Source organism: Condylura cristata, unplaced genomic scaffold (genome assembly GCF_000260355.1).
Source record: "Condylura cristata isolate star-nosed mole 26May11 unplaced genomic scaffold, ConCri1.0 scaffold00011, whole genome shotgun sequence".
In the NCBI taxonomy this organism is placed as follows: Eukaryota; Metazoa; Chordata; class Mammalia; order Eulipotyphla; family Talpidae; genus Condylura; species Condylura cristata.
The window spans coordinates 19,683,330-19,710,181 of record NW_004567112.1 but is presented as its reverse complement, the minus strand read 5'-3'; the positions used below and the strand labels follow the sequence as shown (position 1 = coordinate 19,710,181).

Sequence of the window (26,852 nt, the reverse complement as noted above, 5' to 3'; positions counted from 1 at the left end):
TTACCTGTCCTTATTCTTAACATATAAGATGTTTAAATTGAAAAGTCTAATTTTTCCTTCTACTGTTGAAAAGGACTTATATGCAAAGCAGTAAAGAAGAGGATTGAAAGCTGTCGTTTATGCTGTATACTATACCTTGTAGCATTACTTCTTTTGAACTTAAGTCATGAGAAATTTGAAAATACCATACTTAAAAAAAAAAAAAAAGCAATGATATTTCCCTTTATGTCCAAAGATAAGGAGTTTAGTGGGTAAGTCAGTTTAATTCTAGCTTTAATTTATTCACATTACCAAATACGAACTTGAAAAATTCTTGGCTGTTATTCTCAATTTTCTGTGTTATTAGAATATCTTAGATAGAATTGAATCCAGATAATCCAAAAAGCCTTTTTTTTTGTATTTTTGTTTATAGCTTAAGCCTTTTCTCCAAACAAATCTTTCCAGTTTGTCAAAGTTTATCATAAATAACAAAATTTAAAATGGATTTTCTTGACTAGAAAGTGAATCAGAAGAGCTACAAAGATATCAGATTGAAAAGGAAAAACAAAACACTAGACTAATTTAACCTATGTAACTTAAGAGTTGACTTTGTGGGTTGATTCTATACAAAAGATGTATTATTTGAAGCAAATGGTTCTATCATCAACTTGTGGCCAAATCTCTGTTATCTTTGCTCTTTAACTACCTGATTCTCCTTTAAAACTGTTACAGCCGTAACTATAGTTTAAAGTGGTTTTGCTTGACTATTTAAATAAGATCACCCATAAAGATGCTTTTTTTCTTTTTTTTTTTAAAAATTTATTTATTTATTCATACAGAACTGGGGTACAGGCCAGAGGCTCAGGGGCGGTGAGAGGCCTCACCAGAGACAGAGTGGGGAGCAGAACAGGCAGATCGACGAAGCACACTGCTGAGGGGAGCAGCGGGCGGGTCAGGAGAGGTCTGGCTCGCCATGTGGTCTCCTCTGGGGCAGGCGGGAATCGAACTCATGCGGAAGTGGCTTCAGACTCTCAGTGCTGTGCTTTAACCCGCTGCGCCACCAGGGAGGGCCAAAGATGCTTTTTTTCAACCTTATAAAATTTGAATCAGGATTAAAGCATTGCCCTTGACATAGAATGGCTAGGGACTAGAACTTTAACCTGTTTTAGGGCTAAAACAAGCTTTTTTAATGGAGGGTCCTGTAACAACATCTAGTCTGTTTTGCTTTGTAGGTAAGATAACTAAGGCCTATAAAGGTTTTATTTACCTAGTTAAGGTTAGTGTTAGAACTGATACAAGAATCTGAATTTTCTGTTTTCTAGCCTGGGCTCTTTCTATGAGATTAACCCTTTGCTTCTACCTAACAGGTCTCACCCAATCAGTAGACAGTCATAATACAGATTGCTATGTCTAGTTCTTGGTGATGTGAGGGATAAGATAAGGAAAACAGTGTTTAAGGAGTTCATAGTCTTGTGCAGGTGATGGGATTTATTCTAAGAAATGGCTAAAGGAAATAAAGGAGTATTCTGTTTTACTGTGCTGAAAACTGAATATGAATATATCATTTTGTTACTAAGAAAGGAAAATAAATTGAATTAATTAAACTTACATACAATGCTTACTCAGTTTGTATTTTAACATTGACATAACACTTTCAGAGTTAGAAATAGCTTATTATGTGTTATTCTCTTACATAGGAAAATGGAGGTAAAATAAGATTTTCCTGAGACTTCATGTTCATGTTCCTGTTTACAATTGTAAAAATTTCTTGATTTAGTCATTGATACTGATGCCTTTCACTCACTATCATTTGTGTAACATTAAGCACTTCTTACAAGAATATATGGAGGAAGCAAAAAACATTGTTCTTAAACCGTCTTTGCTCAAGCTATTCTTACATAGCATATTTTTCTATAGTGCTGGGCACATTTTTTGCAAGATAATTTTATTGTTATGGGTGTGCAGTTAAACAGTGTAGCAAGCGTGATTTTAAAATGTGTATGATCTCAGAGATGTCAAAAAGTTGTGCGTCATAGAATATTAATTGATAAATCAGCTGTATATGAAAATGCTGAGTGGTTTGATGTAGTTGTAGAAGGGAAGGGAGAGACACCAAATTGAATTCCATAGGAAAGCTTCAAGAGGAACTAAAGATAGAAAGAGAGGAAGGAGCAGGAGCAAAGCATTCCATGCTGGAAACAGCTTGTGAACTATACAGACTGCTCCCAGATTCAGGTCCTAAATTTGTCACTGTCATAAGTCTAGCTGATCTATTTTGAAATTTTATTGTTGTTTTCCTTTTATAATTTATTAATTTGGATTTTCTGCATGATTTATATAACCAGAGCAATTAAAGTTTGTTGGTAGGAAAATATGTGATTTTTTCAAATTTCAGAATGCCATCCAGAATCATTTAAAAAATATATGTTTTATAAATCATATCCTCTTTGATGAAGGCTCTCTGGAATCAGTCAAGCATATATTTGGACAAAGTAATTAACTGGAGGCTTGTGTATTTTATTTGTTCCACAAATATTTATTGAATGCCTAGTTTGTGCATGATAATGTGTGTAGTGAGAGAAATATAGAATAAACATGACATGCCCCTAGTAGTTGAATTATGGAATCAGAAATGTTGATGAAGCAACTGTACAACCAACCTTCCTTTTTAGCCAGTTTTAGTTTGCTAAGGTAGTGAGAAAAAGAACCCCTGATTGGTTTTGGCAAAGTAAGACAAACATTTGTTTTCTCAATTTTGGAGGCCAGAATTCCAAAACCAAGGTTTCAACAAAGTTGGTTTCTTTTGAAGCCTTGTTCCTTGTTTTGTAGATGGCCATCTTCCTGCTGTCTTCTCTTGGTCTTACATCTGTATCCAGATTTCCTTTTTGTATAGATACCATTCATAACAGATTGGAATCTATCCTAAATGACTTTTTTTTTATATATATAACTTAATTACCTCTTTAAAGACATTATCTCCAAATATAGTCATATTCTGAGATTTTGGGAGTTAGGACTTGAAGATTAATTTGGCAAGACACAATTAAGCCCATCACTCCCCTGAGCACTTAGTGTAGCCACAATGAGCTGTTTAGTGAATACCACACTCCTGCATGCCTTTCGCTTGTTCCTTCTATGTAGTCCCTTTCTGTGCTTCTTCTATGTAGTTTTTCTTTACTTTAGCAGGGAAGAAGAGTAAGCACAGTTTGTTCTTCTCTACCCACTGATAATACTTTCTTCTCATATCTTTATTACATATAAAAATTATTTGTTCAAAGTTCTTTTTCTAATATATGTTAAACATACATTGAGTGTTGGGTGGGTTTATGATCACAGTGGAGGAAGAGACAGGTCTAGTATATAAGGTGTGATGAGTATTATAGAAGTTGTGCACATGAAGTAAATGTTGTAGGAGCATAAAGGAAGAGTCATATACCTGCTTTGAGGAACTTCGCATATAGTATTTATTTCTTTGGAGAATAGTATTTTTTGAGATGTGCAAATTGAAAGATATCAATCAACATTTGTAAAATAGCATGACCAAAACAACAGGCAGGAGGAAGCAAGGTGTTTAGGCAGTGTGAGTATTAGTCTTTGGTTGGAATTAGCATATTTTAAGGGATGATTTGAGATAAAGCTGGAAATATAGGGTGCAGGGGTTAAAGTAGCAGTGCTATTGATTTAAGCTGTCACCAGCCACCGCAGCATGAGTTTGATTCCCTGCTAGAGAGCTGACCCACATAACGCGGCAGACCTCTCCTGTCTCCCCCTCTGCTCTCCTCAGCAGTATATTTCTACTTGTTCTGCTCCCCATTCTGTCTCTGGGCTGCAAACCCAGTTCTTGTATGCATAAATAAATAAAAATCAATGTATATGCTTTTAAAAGCTGGGAAGATAGTATATTAGTTCAGTGTTGCTGTTACAATAAATCACTACAAACTAGTATCTTCACATGAATTTATTATTTTATAATTGTGGAATGTGACCAAAGTGGGTTTTACAAGACCCAAAATCAAGATATTGATAGGACTGCATTCCTTTCTAGAGACTAGAAGGCACTTTTCCAGAAGGCACATTTCTTGGCTTGGGACCTCTTTCCATCTTCAAAACCACTAGTTTATCAGTGGAGTCTTTGTCCTCTTATCAAGTGTCATCTGACACTTGAGTTTTCCTTCTATAGGCTCTTTTGCATTTAAGGACCTTGTGATTAGACTGGGTCCACCTGTGCAGTCCAGGATAATATTTTACAGTTAGCTGATTTGTAACCTTAATTTCCTCTGCTACCCTACTTTTCCTTGCCATGTAACATACTCACAGATTAAGAGGATTAGGACGTAGACGTCTTTGAGAGGCTGTTGTTCTGAATACCATAGGTAGAGTGGAACCAGATTAAATACAGCCACTGAAGATTTTTGATCAAAGGAATGACATGATCAAAGTGTTTTTGGAAATTTAACCTATAAGTCCAAATGCTATCTAGAATATAGGAGTAGAAAGAAATCAGCAAATCTTAGTTGTCTTTTGAACTTTGCCATTGATCCTCCCTTGGTCATTCCTTCCCTCCGTTCTGAACCTTTCGTCCTTCTTATTAAAGCAGATTATTATCCATAATTCTTTAATCAAAGAATTAGTTGACTGAACATTGCTATAGCTACTGTTTCTGATTGTGCTCACTCTAAGGCCGTTTCATCATGTATGGAAGGAATACTGATGAGCAACCAAGAGGCCTGAGTTATGATTTATACTTTGTCAGTAATTTGATCTGTAACCTTAGGGATAATCCTTTAGTATCTCTGATGTAGTTCTCCATCAAGATAATAATAACAGCCCACCCTATACATCCATCTGCGTTATAATCTTAAAATTTTAAAATAAAAATTGTACTCTATAATAATACAGTATATTACTAGTTTTTGTTTGAGGAGAGAAACTCTCTTATGACTTAAGAACTTTTTGTTTCTTCTTCTGTGTACTGAGGAGCCAAGGATCAAATAAATAAGCTAAAAAACAAAACAAAAAACAGCAAAGAGCTCAAAACTCTTTACTTTTTCCCCTCTACATAGTGGCATCAGGGGGTATTGGCATCATAGCAAGTCAGGTAATATTTTATAGACATTTTAGATTAGGCTGTAGACTATGAGAATTTTAAGCCCCTCGCTTCAGGGAAAATAACTTTTAACTCAGTGGTTTTGTGGAATAAGGCTGTACATATGAAAGAATACTCCTATCTCAGTTATGCGTCATTAATAACAAGATAGATCACTGATAAAAATCCTAAAATGTTTGTGATTTATGAGTGAAAATTATTTGCTCTGATTTTTTTGCACACTCTCCCTGGGTCTGTAATAGAAGAATCAGGATGAATCAGATTCTAATCCTCTCCCTCTGTTGTTGCTCTGTCAAACAGTTCTTAGACAAAAGAAAAAGAAAAAAACTCTATGTGTGGATCTTACAATATAGAAGTTTCACATTGACTGAAGGTTTCACTTATGACTTACAGTAAATGTTTCATTTGTCTGCAGTAGGAATATGATGCAAGTGTCCAATGTTGAGCTAGGCGTATAAAGTTTTCTATTGGGCACATTAAACAAAGATAAAACAGGTAAAGTTAATAATGTATTTTTAATCTGATATATCCCAAAATATTATTTCAACATGATACCAGCATAGGAAATTATTAATGCAGTATTTTACATATTTTTATTAAGTCTTTGAAGTCCAGTTTGTATTTTATACTTAAAACATGACCATTTGCACTATCACACTTGAAGTACTCAGGTCACAGTGGTTGGCAACCACTGTGTGTTTGGGACAGTGTAGGTCTAATTGCTGAGGTGTCTAGGCATTTTGGGGCCTTTTCCTAAAGCTGGCTATCCTGCTATGTCTAATCCCTTTATGACAGTGCCCCTCCCCTAAAATCCACTTCCCTTCAGTCTCTCTGCTCCTCCTTTCATTTCTTCTTAGATAATTACCCTTTTCTGTGCCACATATTCCTCTTTCCTTTACTCTCTTAAGGTCCCCTTGTAGGTTTTGCTCAGATTCTTAGTAGTGAAAGTGTCATTAACTGTATTGTCTCCTACCTGCCACTGTACCTCCACAAATAATATATTACAGGTAGAAATGTAAGCTGATCCCAACAATATCAGTACTAAGGAAGAAATGGAGTTTTTCCTCCTTCTAGGAAAAGTTAGGGGTCCCTGATATTAGTCAAGTCTGAGTGTTAAGGAAAAACTGGCCAGAAGTATGTGACTTAGAGGCTTTACAGTCACATGCTACATAACTTTTTTTTTTAAAGATTTATTTATTTATGCTTACAGAACTGGGATACAGGCTAGAGGTGTGGTGGGTGAGAGGATTCACCAGAGACAGAGTAGGGAGCAGAATAGTCAAATTGACAAAGTACACTGCTGAGGGGTGCAGCGGGCGGGTCAGAAAAGGTCTGCCGCACCATGTGGGTCACCTCCCTGGCCTGAGATCGAACTTGTGCTGCAGTGGCTTCGGAGAGGTTCATAATGTGGTGTTTAACCTGTTGCTTCACCAGGGAGAGCCTGGTGATCACTGATTGATTACATATGAAACTGTGGTCCGAAAATCCATAATGCCTAGTGGCATTATATCCTTCATAACATTTTATGCCCGTATCAGCTTCACACATGTTGTGTTTACTGCATCTCTTGAGCATATCACTTCTTCCTGCACCTCCACCACCATTCATGCTTAATTTAATCTCATTTCTTTTAGTTCTTGACCCCTAAGCATACAAAGTCCGCTGGCAATATTGCCACTAAGATGCAATGTAGAGTGAGTGATCTGGAAACAAAATTTAAAATGATTAAGGATTGTAAAAGTGGGAAATTAGATTGTTATTGCCAGTCAGGTATGTTCCACCATCGTTATTATCTTGAGGAACAAGAACAAGTGATGGAAGCTGTTAAAAGATCTGCTTCTGGGGCCCTTCCTGGTGGTGTAGCGAGTTAAAGCACAGCACTGAGAATCTAAAGCCGCTTCCACATGAGTTTGATTCCCGCCTGCCCCAGAGGTGACCACATGGCATGGCAGACCTCTCCTGACCCGCCCGCTGCTCCCCTCAGCAGTGTACTTCGTCGATCTGCCTGTTCTGTTCCCCACTCTGTCTCTGGTGAAGCCTCTCACCACCCCGGAGCCTCTGGCCTGCACCCCAGTTCTGTATACACAAATAAATAAATCTTAAAAAAATTTTTTTTCTTTGTAATGTTGACAGGTAAGACTGGCCATGACTAAGAATTAAATTTACTGCTAGCTCTGGGTGGTTTAAATGATTCAACAGTCATTATTCATTAGTTAATGTGAACGTGAATGGTGAGTCTGCCATTGCTGTTGTAAAGGCAGGTGGAAAAGTTTTGGAACCCTAGATAAACTGAAAAGAAAATACTCGCAAAAGCAAATACTCAGTATGGATGAGACCTCTCTATTCTAGAAGTGGAATGCCTGAGCGGACTTTCATCTACTGGGAGGCCAGGACTTTTAAGAACAGGATTACAGTTTTGCTTGGGGGTAATGTTTTTTGCAGGCTACAAATAAAAATTTTTTGTGAGGTGGCTCAGTGAGAAGCCCAAAGCCTACAAGCATACATCCGTAGGCACACACTACCAATGTAACTACAGGTGCAATAAACAGTCATGAGTGACCCAGGTCCTCTCCCATGGTGCCCTCTTGAATTGCTGTGCCAGCAAAATGGAAGTACTATTTGGAGAATAACATTGCTTTCAAGATTTCTTTCCAAACATCTTCCTTTATTGGTGATCTTCACTTCATTATTTAAGTGGTATTTCTTCCCACAAATATACCTCTTTGACCCCATCAATGGTGAAAGATTTATAGCAGCTTGAAGAACTAACTATTTGAGAAGATCTTTACTTGGGCTATTGTTGCAACTGAAGAAGACATAGATAAAATTGTGGAAGGATTACAATAACTAATAACTGCTTTAGGAACCTTGCTTGGGCAAAAACCCTTGCTTTGTGTTATTACCTAGGGGTGAGTGTGTGAGTGGCATCTGGAGTCTGAAATGCATTCTTCTGTGACTTCAAAGGACTTTCCAAGGATGAGAAGGTTGCAGATCAACAAGGCTGTGGTTGAAATGGCAAACAGTTTTAACCTGGGTATAAATGAAGATGCCACTGAGGCGCTGAAGTGACTTTTGAGAAAGTGGCTAATCAGTTGTTGAAACTGGAGCAGAAGACATCAGAGAAAAGGAAAGTTAGAGAAGTAAGAACCTCAAGGAAAATTCAGTGAAGGATTTAGCAGAAGTTTTTTTTGCAGACCACTGTAAATTTGAAGATAAGGACTCCCAACAACTAGTAGAGAGGAATATTTTCACTAATGGTGAGGAATGTTCATGAGGTATTAATTTGCTTATAAGCAAGGCTAAATTAAAAAAAAAAAAAGAACAAAACAAACTGTCATGGACATACTTCTGAAAAGAGTGATACTTAAGAACCTCAGGCAGGTCCTTCAGGAAGTATCACAGAAGAAGGTATCTTTAGAGGAGATGACAGCTTCCTGTAAGTTTTTACCCCTGAAAACCCTCCGGTGGGATGAGATGTGGAGGTGGTAGACAGTGATACTGGTGATCCCAACCCTGTCTAGACATATGCTCATGTGTTTGTGTGTTTTTAACGAAAAGTTTTAAAAGTACAAAATAATAATGAAATAATTTAAGAACAGGTAAAAATCTTATATAAATCTCATAATTTTATATAATAAGGATATAAAAATAATTTTGCACAGTTGTGTTTATGTTTTAAGCAAAATGTTACTACAACAATGTGAAAAAGTTTTAAAAAATTAAAGGTTTATAAATTAAAAAACATAGCAACTAAGGTTAATTTATTGAAGAAAGAAAAATATTGTTTAATAACTTCAGTGCATCCTAAGTGTACAATATTTATAAAGTCTACAGTTGTGCATAATAATGCTCTGGGCCTTTACATTCACGCTCCGCTCATGTTAAGTTCCCTATGCAGGTGTCCTGTTTTTAATCATTTAAACTACTTTTTCTGTGCCTTTTCTAAGTCTAGATATGTCAAGATACACAAATACCATTGTGCTAAAATTGCCAGCAGTATTCAGTACAACATGCTATACAGATTTGTAGCCTGGGAGTGGTAGCTTATACCACATAGTCTAGATACGTAGTTGTTGGTATCATCTAGTTTTGGGTAAATAGACTGTATGACATTTTCACAGTGTTGAAATTGCCTAATGATGCATTTCTCAAAATGTATCCCTGTTGTTAGGTTATGTAGGACTATATTGTCCCATGAAATGTAGAGTAATAAACCGTTTTGCTCTTATTAACAAATTTCTTTAGTTCCAGAAGCCACAAAGGTTAATAATTATGTCAAAAATGATATCTAAGTGTGCAGTCCAATTCTACTGACGAGGCTAGAGCAGAACATCATCAGGTTTTCCTATCAAACCATCCTCCCTGTCTTTACATTCCTCTTTTTAATCTGTTGTTAGGATTTATGTTTCAAAAATAGTTTGTAGTTAGACATTGTTTACCTCTCATGATACATTTTAGACCCAGTTTATCAATGCATGAACATACAGTGCTTTGTTTAGTTTGGTTTTTGCAAAGCAACTAAAAAAATCAGTATCAGAAATCCAAAATGAAATGAAAACATTTCCATTTGCAAAAAAGTCAAGAATAAATTTAACAAAAGTTGTGTAAGCTTGTACTTTGAAAATTACATTGCTAGAAGTTAAAGTAGACCCAAATTAATGGAAGACATCCCATGTTCCTCTATTTTTAATATTGTTAAGATACATCCCAAATTGATTTACATATTCAACACAATCCCAGCTGCTCTTTTTTTGCAGAAATTGACAAACTGATCCTTAAATTCATATGGAAATGCAAGGGACCCAGAATAGCCAGAGTGATTTTGAAAAAAAGAACAAAGTTGGAAAACTCAGACTTCCTGATTTCAAAACCTATTATAAAACCACAGTAATCAAGACAGTATGATGCTGGCATAAAAATGGACTTGCAAGTGATTACAGACTCCCATTGTCTTGAAGTTATTCTAAACTGAAACACTATCCCACCATAGAGTTTTAAGATTTTGTTAAAAGTTTAACTGGTATCTTCTTGCCACTTCTAACATGACCACTTCTTCCCATGATTTGCCGATGACAAACAGTTTATGTGTTCTGTTTCTCTTTAGAAGGACTTGTCATTCTGTGGATTTCAATCTCCTTGATTGTCTTGCGTACTCAGCTCTCTGGTGAACTAAAAAAAGTTACCATTTATTTCAGCTCCCATTAATACAGCGAAAGGAATATTCTCTTCCTGCTTTCTATATCCTAAGCATAGAGTTAGCTCTCAGTTAAAATTTGTTTAAAGTATGTGCCAGGCAGTATGCTAAGCACTTACTGCATCATCTCATAACATTTTTCTTAAATTCCCTTGTAAGCTGCCTTATTTAATACATACAGTGAACATGGGTTAACAGTTTTTTGATTTTTAAAAATGTTGGCTTGTTTTTGTTCAGTTCCAGAAAAGAAACTATGAGATGAGCCTGATCAATAAACTCAAATAAAACAAATGTTATTAATTCACTTCTTCATCTGTTTTCTGAAATTCATTTTCTATGTTGTACCATTTATAACTGATTAATCATTGTACATTTTCTCGCGTGTCATTTGATGGATAGAGGCTAAGTTTCGTATATTGCCTTCACTGAAAATTCAACACCTTTTCAAGTACTTGACATGTATAAGATTAACTTGGTGATAGATCTCTGGTCATTATTGTAGTCATGAACAGCATTAACATAGAGAATGCTAAAAGTTGAGGCAGTGTATACATAGACATAGACAATTGTTTATATGGGAAGCTATATATTGTTCATAATGGGAATGAGAATTGTTTATATGGGAAAGCTATGGGAAAGCTCTGACCTGATACAACAGTCATTTATGTGCTTTCACCTCTCTAGTTATCAGGAAATATGAACAACAGAGAAAGCATCCAGGAACCTAACTTTGATTATTACAACCACAAAGTTTCTGATATTGATCTCAGTGACTGTGAATTCCCACATGTTATTGAAATTTATGACTTTCCCCAAGAATTTCGTACTGAAGACCTTCTACGGATTTTCTGCTGTTACCAGTAAGTAACAAATTGCAAATTGTGAGGAATGTTAGGAAAGGTGGGTTGCAGTTTTCTAAGTTTCTTCTGAAAAGTCACTTCTTGTTTTTGTATTCCCTGATGTTTATTTTAGCATTAAGTTTGTTGTCTTTTCCAAGTTCATTGAAAATCTTCTGTACAAACTATTCCATCTTCTAGCTTCCCTAAAAATTCTCTACCCCATATTAGATTTAAGAAGTGATGACTCATGAATCTATTTTCATAATGCAGTTGGTAACATTTATATTTGTTGTAATTATTGATGTATGTGGATGTATACCTGACTTCCTTTTATATGTGTTTACTTGTTCCATCTTTTTCTCTTCTTTCTTGCCTTCTTTTGGATTGATGAGGTATTCTTATTTTCATTCCATTTTGGGAGGGGGAAATGATGCTCTTTCTGTTCTTTGGTTATTTTAGAAATTACAGATGCATGCTAAACTTACGAATGGCTAAAAATAATGCTTTTTACCCGCTTTCCAAGAACTGTAGGGATTTTTAATTCCATTCCCTAATTCCAGTCTTCCCATTCACAAAATATATGCTATTTATATCTTTGTTCTTCTCTTTTCTCTTTTAGATTTCACTTGACCTTACAGTGGTTATTCAGTGTTTAGATTTATCCACTTTCTATGTTTTCCATTTATTCTTCTTGCATCTTGTATTTTCCATCAGAAATCTTTTTCTTACTGCACGGACTTAAAATCTTTATCACTTAATTTAGTAGCAGTCTGCTAATAACAGGTTCAGTTTGTTTTTAATGACTTTATTTGGGCTTTGTTCATGAAAGATATTTTTACTGGGTATAAAACTTTAGGATGGCAGTTGTTCTTGCAGAAATTTGAAGCTATCTGCTCTGTCCTACACTCTGAATGTTGAGAAACCAGCTTAATGTCTAAAAATGGTTGTTTCTGAATGTACTGTGTTTTCTTTTTGGATGCTATCTGGCGTATTTGTGTTTCTCATAATTTATTCTTGAGATTGGTTGTGCTTCTTAAATCAGTGTTCAGTAGTGTTTTTCATTGATTTGGAGAATACATTAATATGTTGCTCTTGAGACATTGTCTCAGATATTGCCTCTGTCCCTTTGCCTTCTCTTAAGATGTCAATTAAATATTAATAGACCTTTCATTTAATTTTTACTTTATCTCTCTTTTATGTTTTCCAGCTCTACTTGTTACATTCTGAATAATTTCAGAATGTAACTTAAGCTTTAGTTTCCATTTCAGTATTTTTTTCATTAGCTGTTTATAAGTTGCTGTTAAATCACATTGAACATTTAAATCTTATTTCTCAAAGTTTGTTGTTTCTTTTTAAAAATCTTCATGGTCATTTTTTAATTTCTTGTTTTCTCCAAGTATTTTAAAGATTTTTTTCTTTTATTTCATTAAGGATTTTTAATTGCAGACCTCATTTATTCTGTATCTGATAATTCTCTTAACTGAAGTTCCTTTACTTCTGTCTCTATAAGTTTGATCATAGCGCCTTGTTTTTGGGGGTTGAAGGCAGGATTGTGAGAGTTATTGATTTATTTATTATGAACTGATCATTTTCCTTGGAATTTTGTTTATGGAAATTGAGGTCTACAACAAAAGAAAAGGATTTCTACGGAAAGGCTATGTATTTTCTTTTGCCAAGCACCTGGGGTGCTAACAGCCCAGGAACACTAAATTAAATTATTGATTTGAGGCTGTTCACACCACTTGCATAGAAATGGTCCAGCGTAAAATGGTTAAAAAAAAAAAATACAGATTGTACTGTGTCTCAAATAGTTTAATACCTGCAAATGACCGTTCACTTGCAAGTGTTTATTATGGTGACAAGGCCTTTATTTATTTATTTATTTTTTGAGCTGCTAGCCTTTTGGTAAAGAGTTCTTTTAATTATTCCTTATAATTTTAACCTGTTATTTCCAGCTTCATGTCTTTAAAGTAGAGCAAGAAGTTTAACATTCTTTCTGAGTGCATATTCCTTATAGTTTAGAATGTTTGCTGTCTTTAATAGCTGTTTTGTCCAAACTTAAATGATAATAGATTTTTGGATTTTTTTAGTGACTTCACCTTTCTTTAGTCATTCAAAGCTCTTAACTGTGTTTCTATAGATATACCAACTCTTTTTTATCACACTTTTATTTCATTGGGTTAATTTTATTAAATTGTGTAGTAAAATTATAAGTTGAAACTGATACAAGTAGGTTTTAGAACAGCTGTTACATGTACACATATAGGAGAACTTAAAGAGACAGAAGACTACCTTTATATCTCTAACATACAAGAAAAAATAAGTTTTGGGAGTAAAGAAATAATCCAGCAAGAAAACTATTAAGAAAAAGATTTTCAGGCTCTGAAAGAAAGTCAGTACTAAGGATTATACTTTACTGCTCTAAGCCTGATATTAAAAAAGAACTAGGCTCTATGTCTGAAACCATAAAATTAAATTTAAAATTTGATTCGTATATGTCTTGAATTTATAATCTATATGAATTGGGAGTTAGCCTCCAGTTTTTGTTATATAATGGGCCAGATGTAACTCTGCCATTGTTGCACAGAAGCAGCCAAAAACAACACATAAACAAATTAGCGTGGCTATCTTCAGTAAAACTTACGTACAAAATTCAGCATCCTATTTTTCTATAAAGTCTAGAACAGACAAAACTAGCAGCCAAGTACCTCACTTGTATTTGGTTGGGGAGAGTATCAGTTCTATACTATCAGATTGAATCCTGAAAGGGCAAGGAACAATTTGCCGTAGATTTTACTCTAAACATACAGTGTAGGCCAATCTAATAGTTATAGTTATATTAAGACTCACTGTCAATGCATGTTCCATATAAAACATGTAGGTTTTTTTTTTAAAGCGGTAAGAAGATTAACTCACAGATTAGCATTGTTTTACGAACTCACAGATTAGCATTGTTTTACGTTGTCCTTAATAATGATGATGATCTTCAAAACTAAGTATCAGTTTTATTGATGTCTAGAATCTCCTGGAAATTAGCTAGTTTTTACAAATGATTAACTTCCCATTGTTTTATTTCATCCTGATCTTACCTGTAATATCATTTTTCAGTAAAACCCAAAAAGATTCCCAAAAGAGAGAAGCATTTTAAAGGATTGTGAAATTCCAAAGTCTAAAAGACCCTTCAGAACCCATCTTGGTAGTTTTCTAGCCTTTTTATAAACTATTATAACACAGACCTTTACCATTGAACTTTTTCACAGTATTGAACTTTTGAACCAACCCCTGTAGTCATTGTATGCACTGGTCAAACTAAACCTTACATTCAGGAAATTTTTTAACTAACTTTCAAAGCCTTCTTTTTTCCTTCAAAGGAATTTTTTTCTTGATTGGGTAAAGAGAAAAGCTATTTTAGCAGTTGTCTTTTTTTTTTTTTAACTGTAGTGCTTTATAAAAATAAAGTTATAAAGTGCAAAATACCTGTCATAACATATCTGTGAGTCAATTATCAGAGTCAGCTTCATGTTTTAATCACTTCATCAATATTATTAATCTTCCAGATGAATATTGCTAGTAATAATAAAAAATAACGAGCGTCATTCATTTGTTAAATGCCCACTAAGTGTTCAACATCATGTTCTTTGCTTTATCATGGATCATCTCACTTCCACAACAACATTGTTCACCACAAATGACCAGATCTTCACGAATGGTTAAACCTGCCCACCTATTGAGGCAGAACCTAAGACCAGTTATATCTGACCCTCAAAACCTTGTGCTTTCAAAATCCTGTGCGAGTCCATGAACGTTTTAAGATCCTGAGAAAATAATAGTCATATCATCCTGACAGTCCTTGTGTTCACTAGACAGCTCTGCTCCAGAATAAAGGGGGTTTTTAGTACTTACACGTTCATTTCTTGGATCTTTCTAATCTGGCCTGGTATTTCTCTTATCTTGATTTCTTTTATCCTGAATTTTCTGACTTTGCCACAATCTTTTCTATTTTCCCCTTTCTTGCTTTTTTTTTTTCCTATAGTAAGGGGGAGAAAAGGTCAGCCTCTTTAATTGTAGTTTACTTTTTCTCCATTACTTGTTTTTTTTTATTTTACGTTGAATGAGCTGTCTCTCACTGTCTCTGTGTCTTTGTCCTTGAGCCCATTTTGTGTTAAATAAATCCTTTTGGCCTTCCCTGCTATCTCCTCCTTTGTTGATCCCTACGTTTGCTTTCTTTTTCCACCTCTTCTTCTTCCATACTTAGAAGAACATCTCTTGTAAATAGTGCATTAAATACTTTGCCTCCTCAAGGGACTTGAGGATTAATGAGTTGATGTCTATAAAATGGTTGAGGATGTAAAATACTCCCAGGTATTTTCTTTATGATGGTATTATGCTTTTAAAATGTAGTGGCTTTTTCTGTCCTCCAGGTTGTTTCTTGTGTTACTATCCTCATTCCACCTTGTGCTTGTTGAGTGTTTAACATTGTCTTATCATGACAATGATAAGTTTTATGAGACTTTATGAAAGTAAATTCTACTTTAAGACATAAAATTGTGTTCTTTTGTTGCAGAAAGAAAGGATTTGATATAAAATGGGTAGATGATACACATGCTTTAGGAGTGTTCTCCAGTCCTATTACAGGTATTCACTCAATGAATTTCAATATTCTTTTACTGTTTATTTCCTCTTGCTGTTGTCTTTATTTCTCTCCCCAACTGGTATTTTATTCAGCCATATAGGTAATTGGCAGATACAGATTTTGCCACCTATGTGTTTCTCTTCTCCCTTTATACCATAAGCCAGTGATATTTTGGAGAGTCAACTGCTTTGGAGGTTATATGCCACATAACTGTCAGTTATAGTACATAAAAAGGTTTTAGGTAGAAAAGAAGCCACTGTTAATAAATCTCATACTTAAGATTTTTTCCCACCATAGATGAATTTGAAGCAGCCCTAAACATATCTAGTGAGAAATTATAATACCTACATTCTAAGTACATGATGAGACCATTTTACATCCATCATCAGCTTCAGGATAGAAACATGTGGAGACATCAAAGAAATTAGAGATGTTGATTCTTGTCTGATCCACCTAGAATAGGGGTGTGCAAAGGGGCTACTAGTAAATATTTTAGGCTTTGTGTGTCATAAGATCTCTGTCCCGATTTAACTGCTGTTTTAGAAAGTATCAGTAGACAGTATGCACAGGAACTGGCAAAGCTGGTTCGGGAGGTTTCTATGTCTGAAAACAGGTGCTTGAATAGATAATAAAGCCATATGGTCACAGAGCCATAGTTTGCTGATCCCTCATCTAACGTAATCACTGCCAAGTTAACTTGTTCCTTATGGATTTCCCGAGTTTTCATCTCTTTTGTTGTCAGGAAAGGGGAAAAAAAAACACACACGTCTAGGAAATACCTTCTAAGAACTCCCCCTAAATTTTCGCTTTGCATCACTCTCCTCCATTTCTTCTACAGCTCGTGACGCTCTGGGTAGTAAACATACCATGGTGAAGACCCGGCCCTTGTCACAGGCCACAAGAGCTGCCAAGGCCAAGGCTAGAGCTTATGCAGGTGAGCCTGTAATTGGTTTTTTCCTTGTTGATAGTGGTATTACTTTCTTTTTTCTCATAGCTGTGCAGCATCCATTGTTCCAAAGACTTTTTATTAGTGTTAAAGGAAATACATTTTTAAAGGAAAAGAGAAAAGGCTGTGGTGAAATAGGGCCTTTGAGTAGCCACTACCTGGAGAGAGTGGGAGATGTGGGAGATGCAGCAGCAAAGCAGCAGCACCCTTTCTGGTGACATCTTACCAAGTTTACCTCTTGTTAAACTGCTGGATAGAGTCACTGTAAGAAATTGTGTTAATACAGATAATGAAGCCAGAGTTGTTTGTGCTTTGCCATGTTAATTTCCTCTGACCGTCATCTATCAGGCTTGTATTAATTACTGCTGATGCAGCCCTTGTTAGTCTTTTTGTATGTTAATTACTGAGTTAAATCACTCGGAGCTAGAGTGCTTTCTCTTCCTTACTCCCTACTACCCCCACCCTCTCTCCCTTTCAGAATTCCTCCAGCCTGCAAAGGAGCGCCCTGAGACTTCCGCAGCCCTAGCCAGAAGGTTAGTCATCAGTGCCCTTGGGGTTCGAAGTAAGCAGAGCAAATCTGAAAGGGAAGCAGAGCTCAAGAAACTACAAGCAGCCCGAGGTAAGTTGAAGTTATGACATTCTTCTCTAGTCCCTTTAGAGCTCACTCTAAGGCATGTGTAAAAAAATAAAAACAAATGAAGCTCATTCCATTTTGTCATTTTCGTTTCCCAGAAGCCTTTCAAGGGTATTGAAATTGTTTTCATGCCTTATATTTAGGGGATGACATTTCAGGATTTGTCTGCTTGTTCCACACACCAAGGCATCCTAATCCATGTGCCTGCTGTTGTTTTCCAAGAGATAGGCTCCGTCTTCTCAGTTCATCCATAGCTTTGTCCATAGTACTGGCTCCAATTCTTGAGAAAAATTTTCCTGTGAAAGTGTTTATAGACTCCCAGATAAAGAAAGAAAAATCATCATTTGCTACGATTTCACTAGGCAGTAATGTTATTGTTACCAAGGGTTGATCTCAGAGAGAAGACAAACAGGAAAAACGGCAGCTGACATTGATGATGATAACTATAGGAGGTATATTTTCCCCACTAATGACAGTCTTGATAGGTTAATCTAGATGTACTCTAATGGAGCCAATCTGGTGATTTTTTTTCAGGATCTAAAAAAGTTCTTAAATATTTTGACTGATCCACAAACACTTTGAAGTCAAGGGTAAAATCCTCTCTCCCCTTTGTAGGCTACTAGTGACTTGTATGTAAAGGCTTGGGAATCCCGCTTTGCACTTGAGTACTTTTTCAATCTGCAGGCCCACAAATGGTGGAATCTGTGAAGACAATTTATTCTGAAAATTCCACTTACCAAAAAGTAACTTCATTTTTCCTTTAAATGAATTGAAGTTTCAAACTCCTTGTTTATAGCTGGTCTAACAAGGCTATTAATACTTCCTGTCCACTCTGCTTTGGTGATAGCAGGCAGCTTGTGGACTCTCAGCTGCACTGGCCAGATAACCAGTGACAGAGTATGTCATGGCAGGTGCTAGAGTTTCAGAGTTGAAACCAACTAATTTTTGAAACCTTAATGATTATAATGAGGCAGTATTGAGTTTCCAATGCACTTTCATTTAAAGGTCTTTTACAGACTATAGAAATGGGAGGATTCCTCTGGTTTTTTTACAGCTGGCAATAGTAGGACTAGATTAAAGGAGATTGTGCAGTGTTCTTAACCCTTTATTAATTGGTTGTCTCTGAGGAAAATGATTTCTCTGATAGCCCTGGTTATCTTAGAAGATCAATAGAGGGTAATAATAGTGCATCTATAAAAGGAGATGTGTCTCTTTTTGCAGTGTATCATGCTTACCTATGAGTGTAATATCACCTGTATCTCTACAGATACTACAGCAGTCATCTTGCATGGATATCTTCGAATGTTCTTTCTATTTCTCTCTAGGCACGTCAGTTTGCAGCTCCATTTGAAGTAGTTGTTTTAATGCCTTGCTATACAAAGGACATTTCAGTGAAGCTACTAAAAATGAGACTGTTGGTTAATTGGGTGACCTACTCCTTAATTTTTAAAAGGAGACATTTAGCTGTGAATAGAAACCCCATGATGTAAGTTCCTCCTAAGCATTGGTGCTGAGACTGTACAGATGATAGAGGATTCTTCCTTTATTATGCTCCAGAGCTTTCTCATTCTTCGTATCTGAGAAAATGTGTATGGAAAATTCCTGATCTATCTGATATATCCAGATCTCTTTCTGGCTTCTTTATGTATTGAGCAGATACTCTTATATCTGCCTTTATGGAGTCCTAGGTTCTTCACTTAAAGAGTTTTTTTCTGTGGCAATTAGAAGTACTGTCTAGCTATTAAGAAAGCAAAGATTTTTGTCCAGCTCTTCTCCCAGTATAGGAGAAGGGTCCAGTATAGCGGTAGCTAGCATTATAAAGTCTGCAGTTAGATTTCCTGGGTCTGTATCTTAATTCTGTTGTTCATTGGCTGTAAGACCATGGCCAAGTCATTCTCTGGAGGCCTCTGTTTCCTCATCCATAAAATGGAAATCAGATGAGATAATCAATGAAAAACATTTAATTATCTCCAGAAACCATACAGATGCTCTCTTTCTTATTTCTATAGACCCATAAGTATGTGATAAATGTTAGCTGCTGCTGTTTTTATTAGTAATGGTAGCAATATCATTATATAGTGAGTCTAAAACAGATTGTAGTGCCTATTTTTTGTCATTACTCTCTTTTATTTTAAATTTCCTATGATAATCTATCATTACATTTGGTGTTCATTTAAGTGCCTGCCCTGTGCAAAGCTTTGTGCTCCCTATTTAGGAGAATTTCAGAGATAGGAAGATTTTATTCCTTCCTGTAAGATTTACAGTCTAATGTGGGTTTGTGCCTGGAATAAGGAAGAAAATGTGAATCTTGTATTTTAAGTTATTGTTGCCTCTCTTGATTCATTGTGAAGATTTCAAGATTTAAAAGCCATTAAAATATTTTTTGTTGATTGGAAGGAAACTTGGGCAATGTAATATATTATGATGTCATTGTGTTATGATAACATTGTGGTGGATAGTATTATCTCTAGTTTGTAGAGCTCGCCCAGAGAAGTTAAGTACCTGGCCTAAGGTCACCCAGCTGATAAATTGAGAAGCATTTGAACCTAGGCCTTTTGTTAAAACTCATACTCCTTCTATATTAACTGTAATCCCCTTTGAAGGATTTTAGGGGTAATTAACATTATTTTCCCCAGAAATAAATTTTAAGACCTTCAGAAATAAATTATACAGACTTTTTTTGTTACCTTTTCATGGTAAGAGCTTTTGCTGTAGCAAATTCTTCTTTAGTCTAGCTTAAATCTGTTGATAATTTAGACCAGGTTCCTCATTTTCCTTTAGAAACAGGCAACATCTGGACACCATTCTGTTATCACAACTTTCAACTATAAAGATCAGTGGCTGATCATTTGGACTAGGGAATCTGAGCCATAATAGAGTTTCTGCCATTTACTAGCTGTGTGGCTGTAGGCAAGTCTCTTAAACCTCTCTGTGCCCAACAAAATGAAAGTAATGTTTGATTTAACCTAAACATGGAGCATTTTTTGAGCACAACATATGTTAATATATGTAAAAAGGTTTAGAAAGGTGCTTTACACATTCAATGTATTGTTGCTTATATCACTGTTGGACAGTTAATTCACATTATAACATAAGCTAATAATAGATAGGCAGTATGTACTGCTGCCCCCGTCCATGACCATGACAGACCAAGTCATGCTAGTGAGTCATGATGTTCATAATGTGTTTTGACGTGATGTTGCCAGCTGGTGAGAATTAGGATGGGGATTTAAATCTGTGTGTCATCCTGGTGTCCACATTTTTATTAACAATACTAGAGATCGTTTCCTAGGCACTCTGCTGTCAGGCACAGTGCCTGGGACACACAAAGATACTCAGTGTACAAGTTCTTTGAATGGAATACATGAGTGCAATTGGCTCTTTTCATTTCTCTTCATAAATCTTTATTCATTCATGATTCTATGCTGAAACCCATCAAGTCCTCGATAGTTTATAAAACTTGGAGTTGAGTAATATTCATGAAATCCTTCTAATTAATGAATTTGAGATTTGTGATTTTGAGATTTAAATTTGTTGCTGCTAAGTTTTCCATCCCACTTTGTTCTTCTCACCCTTTAAATGAGAAGTCTCTGTCTTATTCCTTAGGAAGTTTAGAAAGTAAAGCTACTCTGGGAAGAATCAAGAAATAAGTACCAAAATGATTTAAGAAAATCATATTGTATGTTTAAGGAGGAAATAATCTTTGAACATGGAGAAAGTATTTTTTAGTCCAGCAGAATGTATAACACATCAAAGTTATGCTAACAGTTGGAAATGAAAGCATATGTCATTGCTGAGTGCTCTGTATTTGACTTTAATACAGGTGTTTTAAGCCAGTGATTCACGCTAAGTAAGGAAACCACATTTTAACTTGGCAATTCATGTAAAATTTCCCCATGTCCCACTCCTCAAAACACCTTGATTCTGACTTAAAATTAGTAGTACAACTCATTACCTCTCAGAATAAGCTCTCTTCTCATTTTCAAAGCTTGCCATATTTTATTTGATAACTTTTTACTATAATAGATAATAATTATTATTCTAAAAGACCCTCTTTTGGGTCACAGGCCTGAAAGGCACAAAGTAAGTAAAAAATACTTTTCTCTCCTAATTTGCTTAATTAAATCACTAAGAACTTAAAAATAAAGTGATTTCTATAGAATATTTAGTCTTCTGTAGTAAGAAAATATTAATCACAATGGTTACTTCTGAAATGTTTTTTCAGGTACCTTTACTGCCCTCAAAGGGCAATGCTGCATCTGCTGACTTAAAGTCAGGTCTTTTGGCATTTTCTTGGTGCTTTCTCTCCCTTGATGTGAAGGTCCCTTCATTTTAAACCACACTTCTCCCATGTTAGTGTGATTATTTTTCTTCTGTGATACAGTAATTACCCATAGTTTGGGTGTCACCTGCTTTTAAATAAACTTCTGTCCCTGGCCTATGTCAAGAGACAAAAATGTTAATCCTGGGACTGACCAGCCCATTCATTACTGCTGAATAAATAGTACCTAGTTCTTTGTGTTGATTATCTTTTATTATCTTGGTGACATAGATAATCACTCCACTCTCTGTACTTAAATTCCCCCCTTAACACTTAATGTTATCTGGGCTGTACTTTCCAGTATGTTAATGATTATATAAATGCTTGGTAAATCGAAAACCTTGCTAAAATTAAGAGGTAACTTATATTCTCCTTGATCTACCAGGTTTGTCAATTCATGAAAGAAGGCAATTAGATTAGTTTGACCAGACCTTGTACTTCAGGTCTTTATGTTGATTAGTACTCTGGAGGTGGCTGAAAGTGGATTTTGTGATGATTTTTTCCCCATTATGTTCTTAAGTATAGAAGTAAATTTTGAAAGTTTTAATTTGCATCCCTTTATTTCTTTTCGAACACAACACCAAACTAGCCCTTTTAAAATCTTCAACACTTTCTGTTGCCTCAGTGAGAGGCAGTGATTTCAATCAACTCATTTAATATAGTAATTTCTGCCAATTTATTTATCATACTAGGAAATGAAAGTCTCTAGGGCCAGCTCATGTTAATAACCTTAGGTTAATCATTTCACTCTTGTTTTTCTATTCTTCTTTAGTTCCTGGCCCTTTGGCTTCTGTTTGGCTTTCTCTTAGTTTACTTTTTTTAATTGTTGGAGGTAAAGTTAATAGCATTTTCATGTAGTCTGTCAGCTATTACATGTTTTCTTTTTAAGAGAGAACATGTTTATTTTTCTCTCATTATATTTTCAAATTTTTCCCCTTTTCTTTGTATATCTTTCAGATTATATTTTCAGATGTCAGTATAGTACAAAGTATGTTGGCTTAAGAACTAAAGATGACTAGGTTCCATGCTCAGTTTTTCAATGATTTAAGTAACCGTAAACAATTCACTTGACCTCTTCAAACTTCTACTTCCTCTTTTAAATGAAGAAAATATTGTTAAGTCTCATCCTAACCGCTCTTTCTCTGCTCTGCTCATGTTCTTTATTTCTGAGTGTATACCGCACATTTTCACGATTTCTTTGTGCTTATTGACTACTTGTCCTTAAAGGTTTCTTCATATCATGTGCCACTAGAATTTCCTTTTATAGTTACATGTATTTGGTCCTTGAGACTTACATTCTTTTGTTAGAAAACATTTGGGGTAGGAAATGTTTTGGAATTTTTATTTTAGAATTTAAATTTTCTAAAATTCAGAATTTTAGAAAGGTAAGTAACATTTATCTTAATATAAATTTCATGATGCCAAAATCAGGTACATTGAGAGTATTTCTGCAGCACTGTGTAACTTATTCACACTAAATGGCATCTGTAAAGACTACAAGCAGGGTTGTATCCTTTCACATTACATTTACCACTAACTGAGGTTTGTCACCAAACTAAAAAAAAAAACACTGTTTTTCAGAGCTGCTTTGACTTTAGAATTACAGTCTAGTCATTGTATTTTCTACTGCTTCTGGATTTCTTAAAACTTTCCCTATTGCCTTTTTGATTTAAGTTCCCAAGCTTAATGTTAGATTTTGAGTTCTAACAATTCAGTATTTTGGTCTTTTCACTTTTCCTTGGAATCCAGAACCAGCTTTGCCTTCATCCAAAGCTACCTCTGCCTTTCCATCCCTTCATAACTTTTCTGTATTTGTAAGAATCCAACCTAGAGTATCTTCCTAGGAAATCCTGGAATTGCTTAGACAAGCCATTTCCCTTGGTGCTCTTCCCAGGAGAATTCCACCTTCCCGCAAGCCTGCCTTGAAGCTGAGTCACAGGACATGGTGTTAGCGACCTTTGAGTTGGATTTTGCTGACCCCCATTTTTTGCCTCTTGCAACTTGGCTGCTATATTCTGATAATGCCACAAGATGGTGCCCCAATAGCAGCAAATTTCTTACTTTTCCAAGTGCCAGAACTTCCTGACCAAGTTCTTTGCTCTCAAAGTACAAGTCAAATGTAGTGTAGGAATATCAGAAGAGATCCAACTAACTGGAAAGATAATGTCAAAATAGCAGGTGTTAATTCTAAACTTTCCTTGATTTCTCTAATCCTCCTGGTTCATGATTAGCAGGATCTTTTCAGATGTCATCTGAAATAGTAGCCCTTGGAAGGAAACACTTACTAAGCTTATCATCTGTATTTCATGGTATCAAGATAAATAACTTGCCAAGAAATTAGAACTAGTATTATGTTACGTGACAAAATGCTTGAGCTGCCAAACATGTATGGACTATTTTCTAAGGTCTTGGTGAGTGTTAAATGGAGAATTAAGCATTTGTGTTAAATGAGGGTAGATTGCCCAGATTTGTACATTTTTAGTTTTTAAAACTAGTCCTAGTTTTCCAAACTCCATTATATGTGGTCATTTCTTTTTCAGAATTTTTTCTTACAGAATTGTATGTTCTGTAAGATTTTTGGTTCCTGGCAGTACCCTGAAAATAAAATTTGACTTGCTTCTGAAACTTCTGAAAGGCTGTCGTAGGGAACTGTGAATAAAGCTCTATTACTATTTCCAGTTGAACAAGAAGGTAGAAGAATAATATTGAAACTTTCATTCCTATTGAAATATTAGTAAGTATTAGTAAACCGGTAATAATGGGCAACCGTATTAAAGCACTAACACAGTTGAGAAGTAGAATTAAAGTAAGACAAGCATCTGGTCCTGCTAGGTATTCCATACACTTTTTATTTCCATTAGTCTCAGATCTTTCTTTTTTATTATAGTACTGTTTCAAGCACCTGGAAAGTTAAAGATATAAACTCTTAATCAGGCAAGAGAAGGCTAGGAAATCCACCTGTCTCATGATTAAAGTTTGGATGAAAGGAAAGTCACTGGTTATAAAGAAATGCTACCATTCCTAACACTGCCCTCACTTACAGAGAGAAAACGGTTAGAAGCCAAGCAACGGGAAGACATCTGGGAAGGCAGAGACCAGTCTGAAGTTTGAACATCACTCAATGAAAGGGATTAACTCCATGAATTCAGAAAATAATTTCCATCCTCTTCCAGCTAAGAGGATCCTTCACGACCTCTGTGTAAAAGCAGATGTGCATGCTGATGAAGGAAAGAGATAACAGCGATCAAGACAAGGACTGATAAGAGTGTGGAAAGTAGATAGACTTCTGTCTGTCTTCACTCCTAAATGCAGTTCTTTGGAATCGCTTACCGTGTTGCGCTTACTGTGTTGCGCACCAGCCAGGAAGAAGCTTGGAAGATGTGACTTTCCAGGGCAGGTCACATTAGCATGGGCCACACTTCCAAGACATTTTAGGCAAATACCAAGCAGAGGATTCAAACCTGCAATGATGAGAGATTTAGGTCCTGCAAAAGCAGGGTGTTTTTATTCCATAGAACCACACAAAGCTGGAATGGCAGTGTTGGGGGGAAGGGAAAGGGGAGAGAGCAGTTAGCACAAAGAGGTATAACCGTGTCTAGTCATAAGATATACACTGCCAGTTCCAGAAGGCCAGAGTTGGTGAACTGCCTGATGTGGGTGTTTGGACTCCAGACTTTGTCCTTAGCAAGAGCCTGGGGTTGCTCCTGCTGCACGGCAGCCAGAGGTATGCCAGCGTCATTTCTCATAGGAAACCAGTTTTGGGAGAGCCGGTTGTAGTTGAAGCCGTGCTATCATGTAAGAGGAAGATATTAAAATCCATTTTATGCTGCATGTCACTCTGGTATTTGTCATTTTGTCATTCCCACAAAGAAATTGGAGAGCAGTTCTCCCCCATCCCCGTATTACTGTGCATGGGTTCAGTGAGTCTGTTGATTTTATTCAGCTCCACTAGGTAGAGAGCTGATCTCTCTGCCCCTGAGTATATTTCAGAGCCTCTCTGCTGGGATTGGTAAGTGGCTGCCCCTCTCTCCCTGTTTTTCTTGTGCACCCTCAGCCCAGCCTCTTGCCTTTTCCCATTTCTGTCCAGTATGGACATCCTTACAGACAGCATCTGGCACACAGCATGTTCTTGGTGTGATCTTCTTGGCCTGTGCCAAAGGCATTGACAAGCACCATTCTTACAACGCAAAGCAGCCAGGACCAAGCAAACACCTCTGGGCAGTGAGAGAGTCCATGAAGGACTCAACGAGTCCACACCATCAGCTTGGGCTTTACCCACCTCATTTCTCCATGCTCAAGGTTTTTGGGAAAGTAATTCTGCACTGTTGGGCAGCAGCAGAGATAGTGTCTCATTGTTCTTTAGTGAGGGCAGCAGCCTCGTTTTTGTATGATTTAGAGCCCATGACAATGATGGATTTTATTAGCATTGCCGAGAACATGGTGGGGTGGGGCTCTGTTCGGGTATTTCTCAGATGGCACTGGCCTTGGGTCTCAGTCCTGACCCACCCATCCCTGCTGCTGTTCTGGTCTGAAAGCCAGACTTCCTCAGCAGTGTTTGTCTCATTCTTGGTCAGTCTGAAGTGTCTCTTGTTACTGTTCAATGCCTCCATCCCACGTTTTGGGGGTTAAGTTTTGGACAGTGTTCCATACCCCTCTCTGTCTTCACAAACTGACTTCTCCAAGGATAGGTGGGTTGGCAAGGCCAATGTGACTGCATTCGAAGGGAAATTAGGGAATCGTGGCCAGGCTTCATACTGCTAGCAGACCTCTGAGGTGCCCCTTTATTCTGTTAGGATTCTTTGAGGTGGAGAGGGTCCTTGGACGGTAAGGGTATCGCTCCTAGCTTACCCTCCCTGACAGCATTTTGGCTGATAAAGGTTGTTAATGGTAAGATACATTTATTACTCAGCTTCCTTGTAGTCCTCAAATTTTCTAACAAATTAATGTTTTCTATGGGTGGGCGAGAGATGGCTAGTAGCTTGTTTTTTTTGTTTGTTTGTTTTTCAGCTAGCTATCAGCCACCATAACTTTAACAAAAAAGAATAAGCAAAAAAGATTTTTTTTTTTTTGCCAATACTGAAAACTAAGCTGTGCTGCTGCTTCCACCATTAGTAGGAAATGGGGGTTTTAGTTATAATCCCCCAGTAGCTGGATTGACTGGAGGTCAGATGGCCTTTCACTACCCATTAAGTCTTTTAG

The 26,852-nt window shown here is 36.3% G+C and overlaps 1 protein-coding gene across 3 annotated transcripts in view; it reads left to right on the top strand.

Moving 5' to 3' along the window:
• Positions 1 to 25,478, top strand: part of R3HCC1L (R3H domain and coiled-coil containing 1-like) — a 71,157-nt gene extending 45,679 nt beyond the window's left edge. The window contains exons 4-8 of one of the 3 annotated variants that reach the window (XM_004680555.2): positions 10,965 to 11,140; positions 15,684 to 15,754; positions 16,591 to 16,686; positions 17,177 to 17,317; positions 24,697 to 25,478. In XM_004680555.2, coding sequence (XP_004680612.1) covers positions 10,965 to 11,140; positions 15,684 to 15,754; positions 16,591 to 16,686; positions 17,177 to 17,317; positions 24,697 to 24,764 — 552 coding nt within the window. In that variant the 3' untranslated portion in view covers positions 24,765 to 25,478. Of the gene's footprint in view, positions 1 to 10,964; positions 11,141 to 15,683; positions 15,755 to 16,590; positions 16,687 to 17,176; positions 17,318 to 24,696 lie in introns of those variants that run through there. The other 2 variants (XM_012723405.1, XM_012723406.1) reach the window with 2 other exon arrangements.
• The last annotated feature ends 1,374 nt before the right edge of the window (positions 25,479 to 26,852 follow it).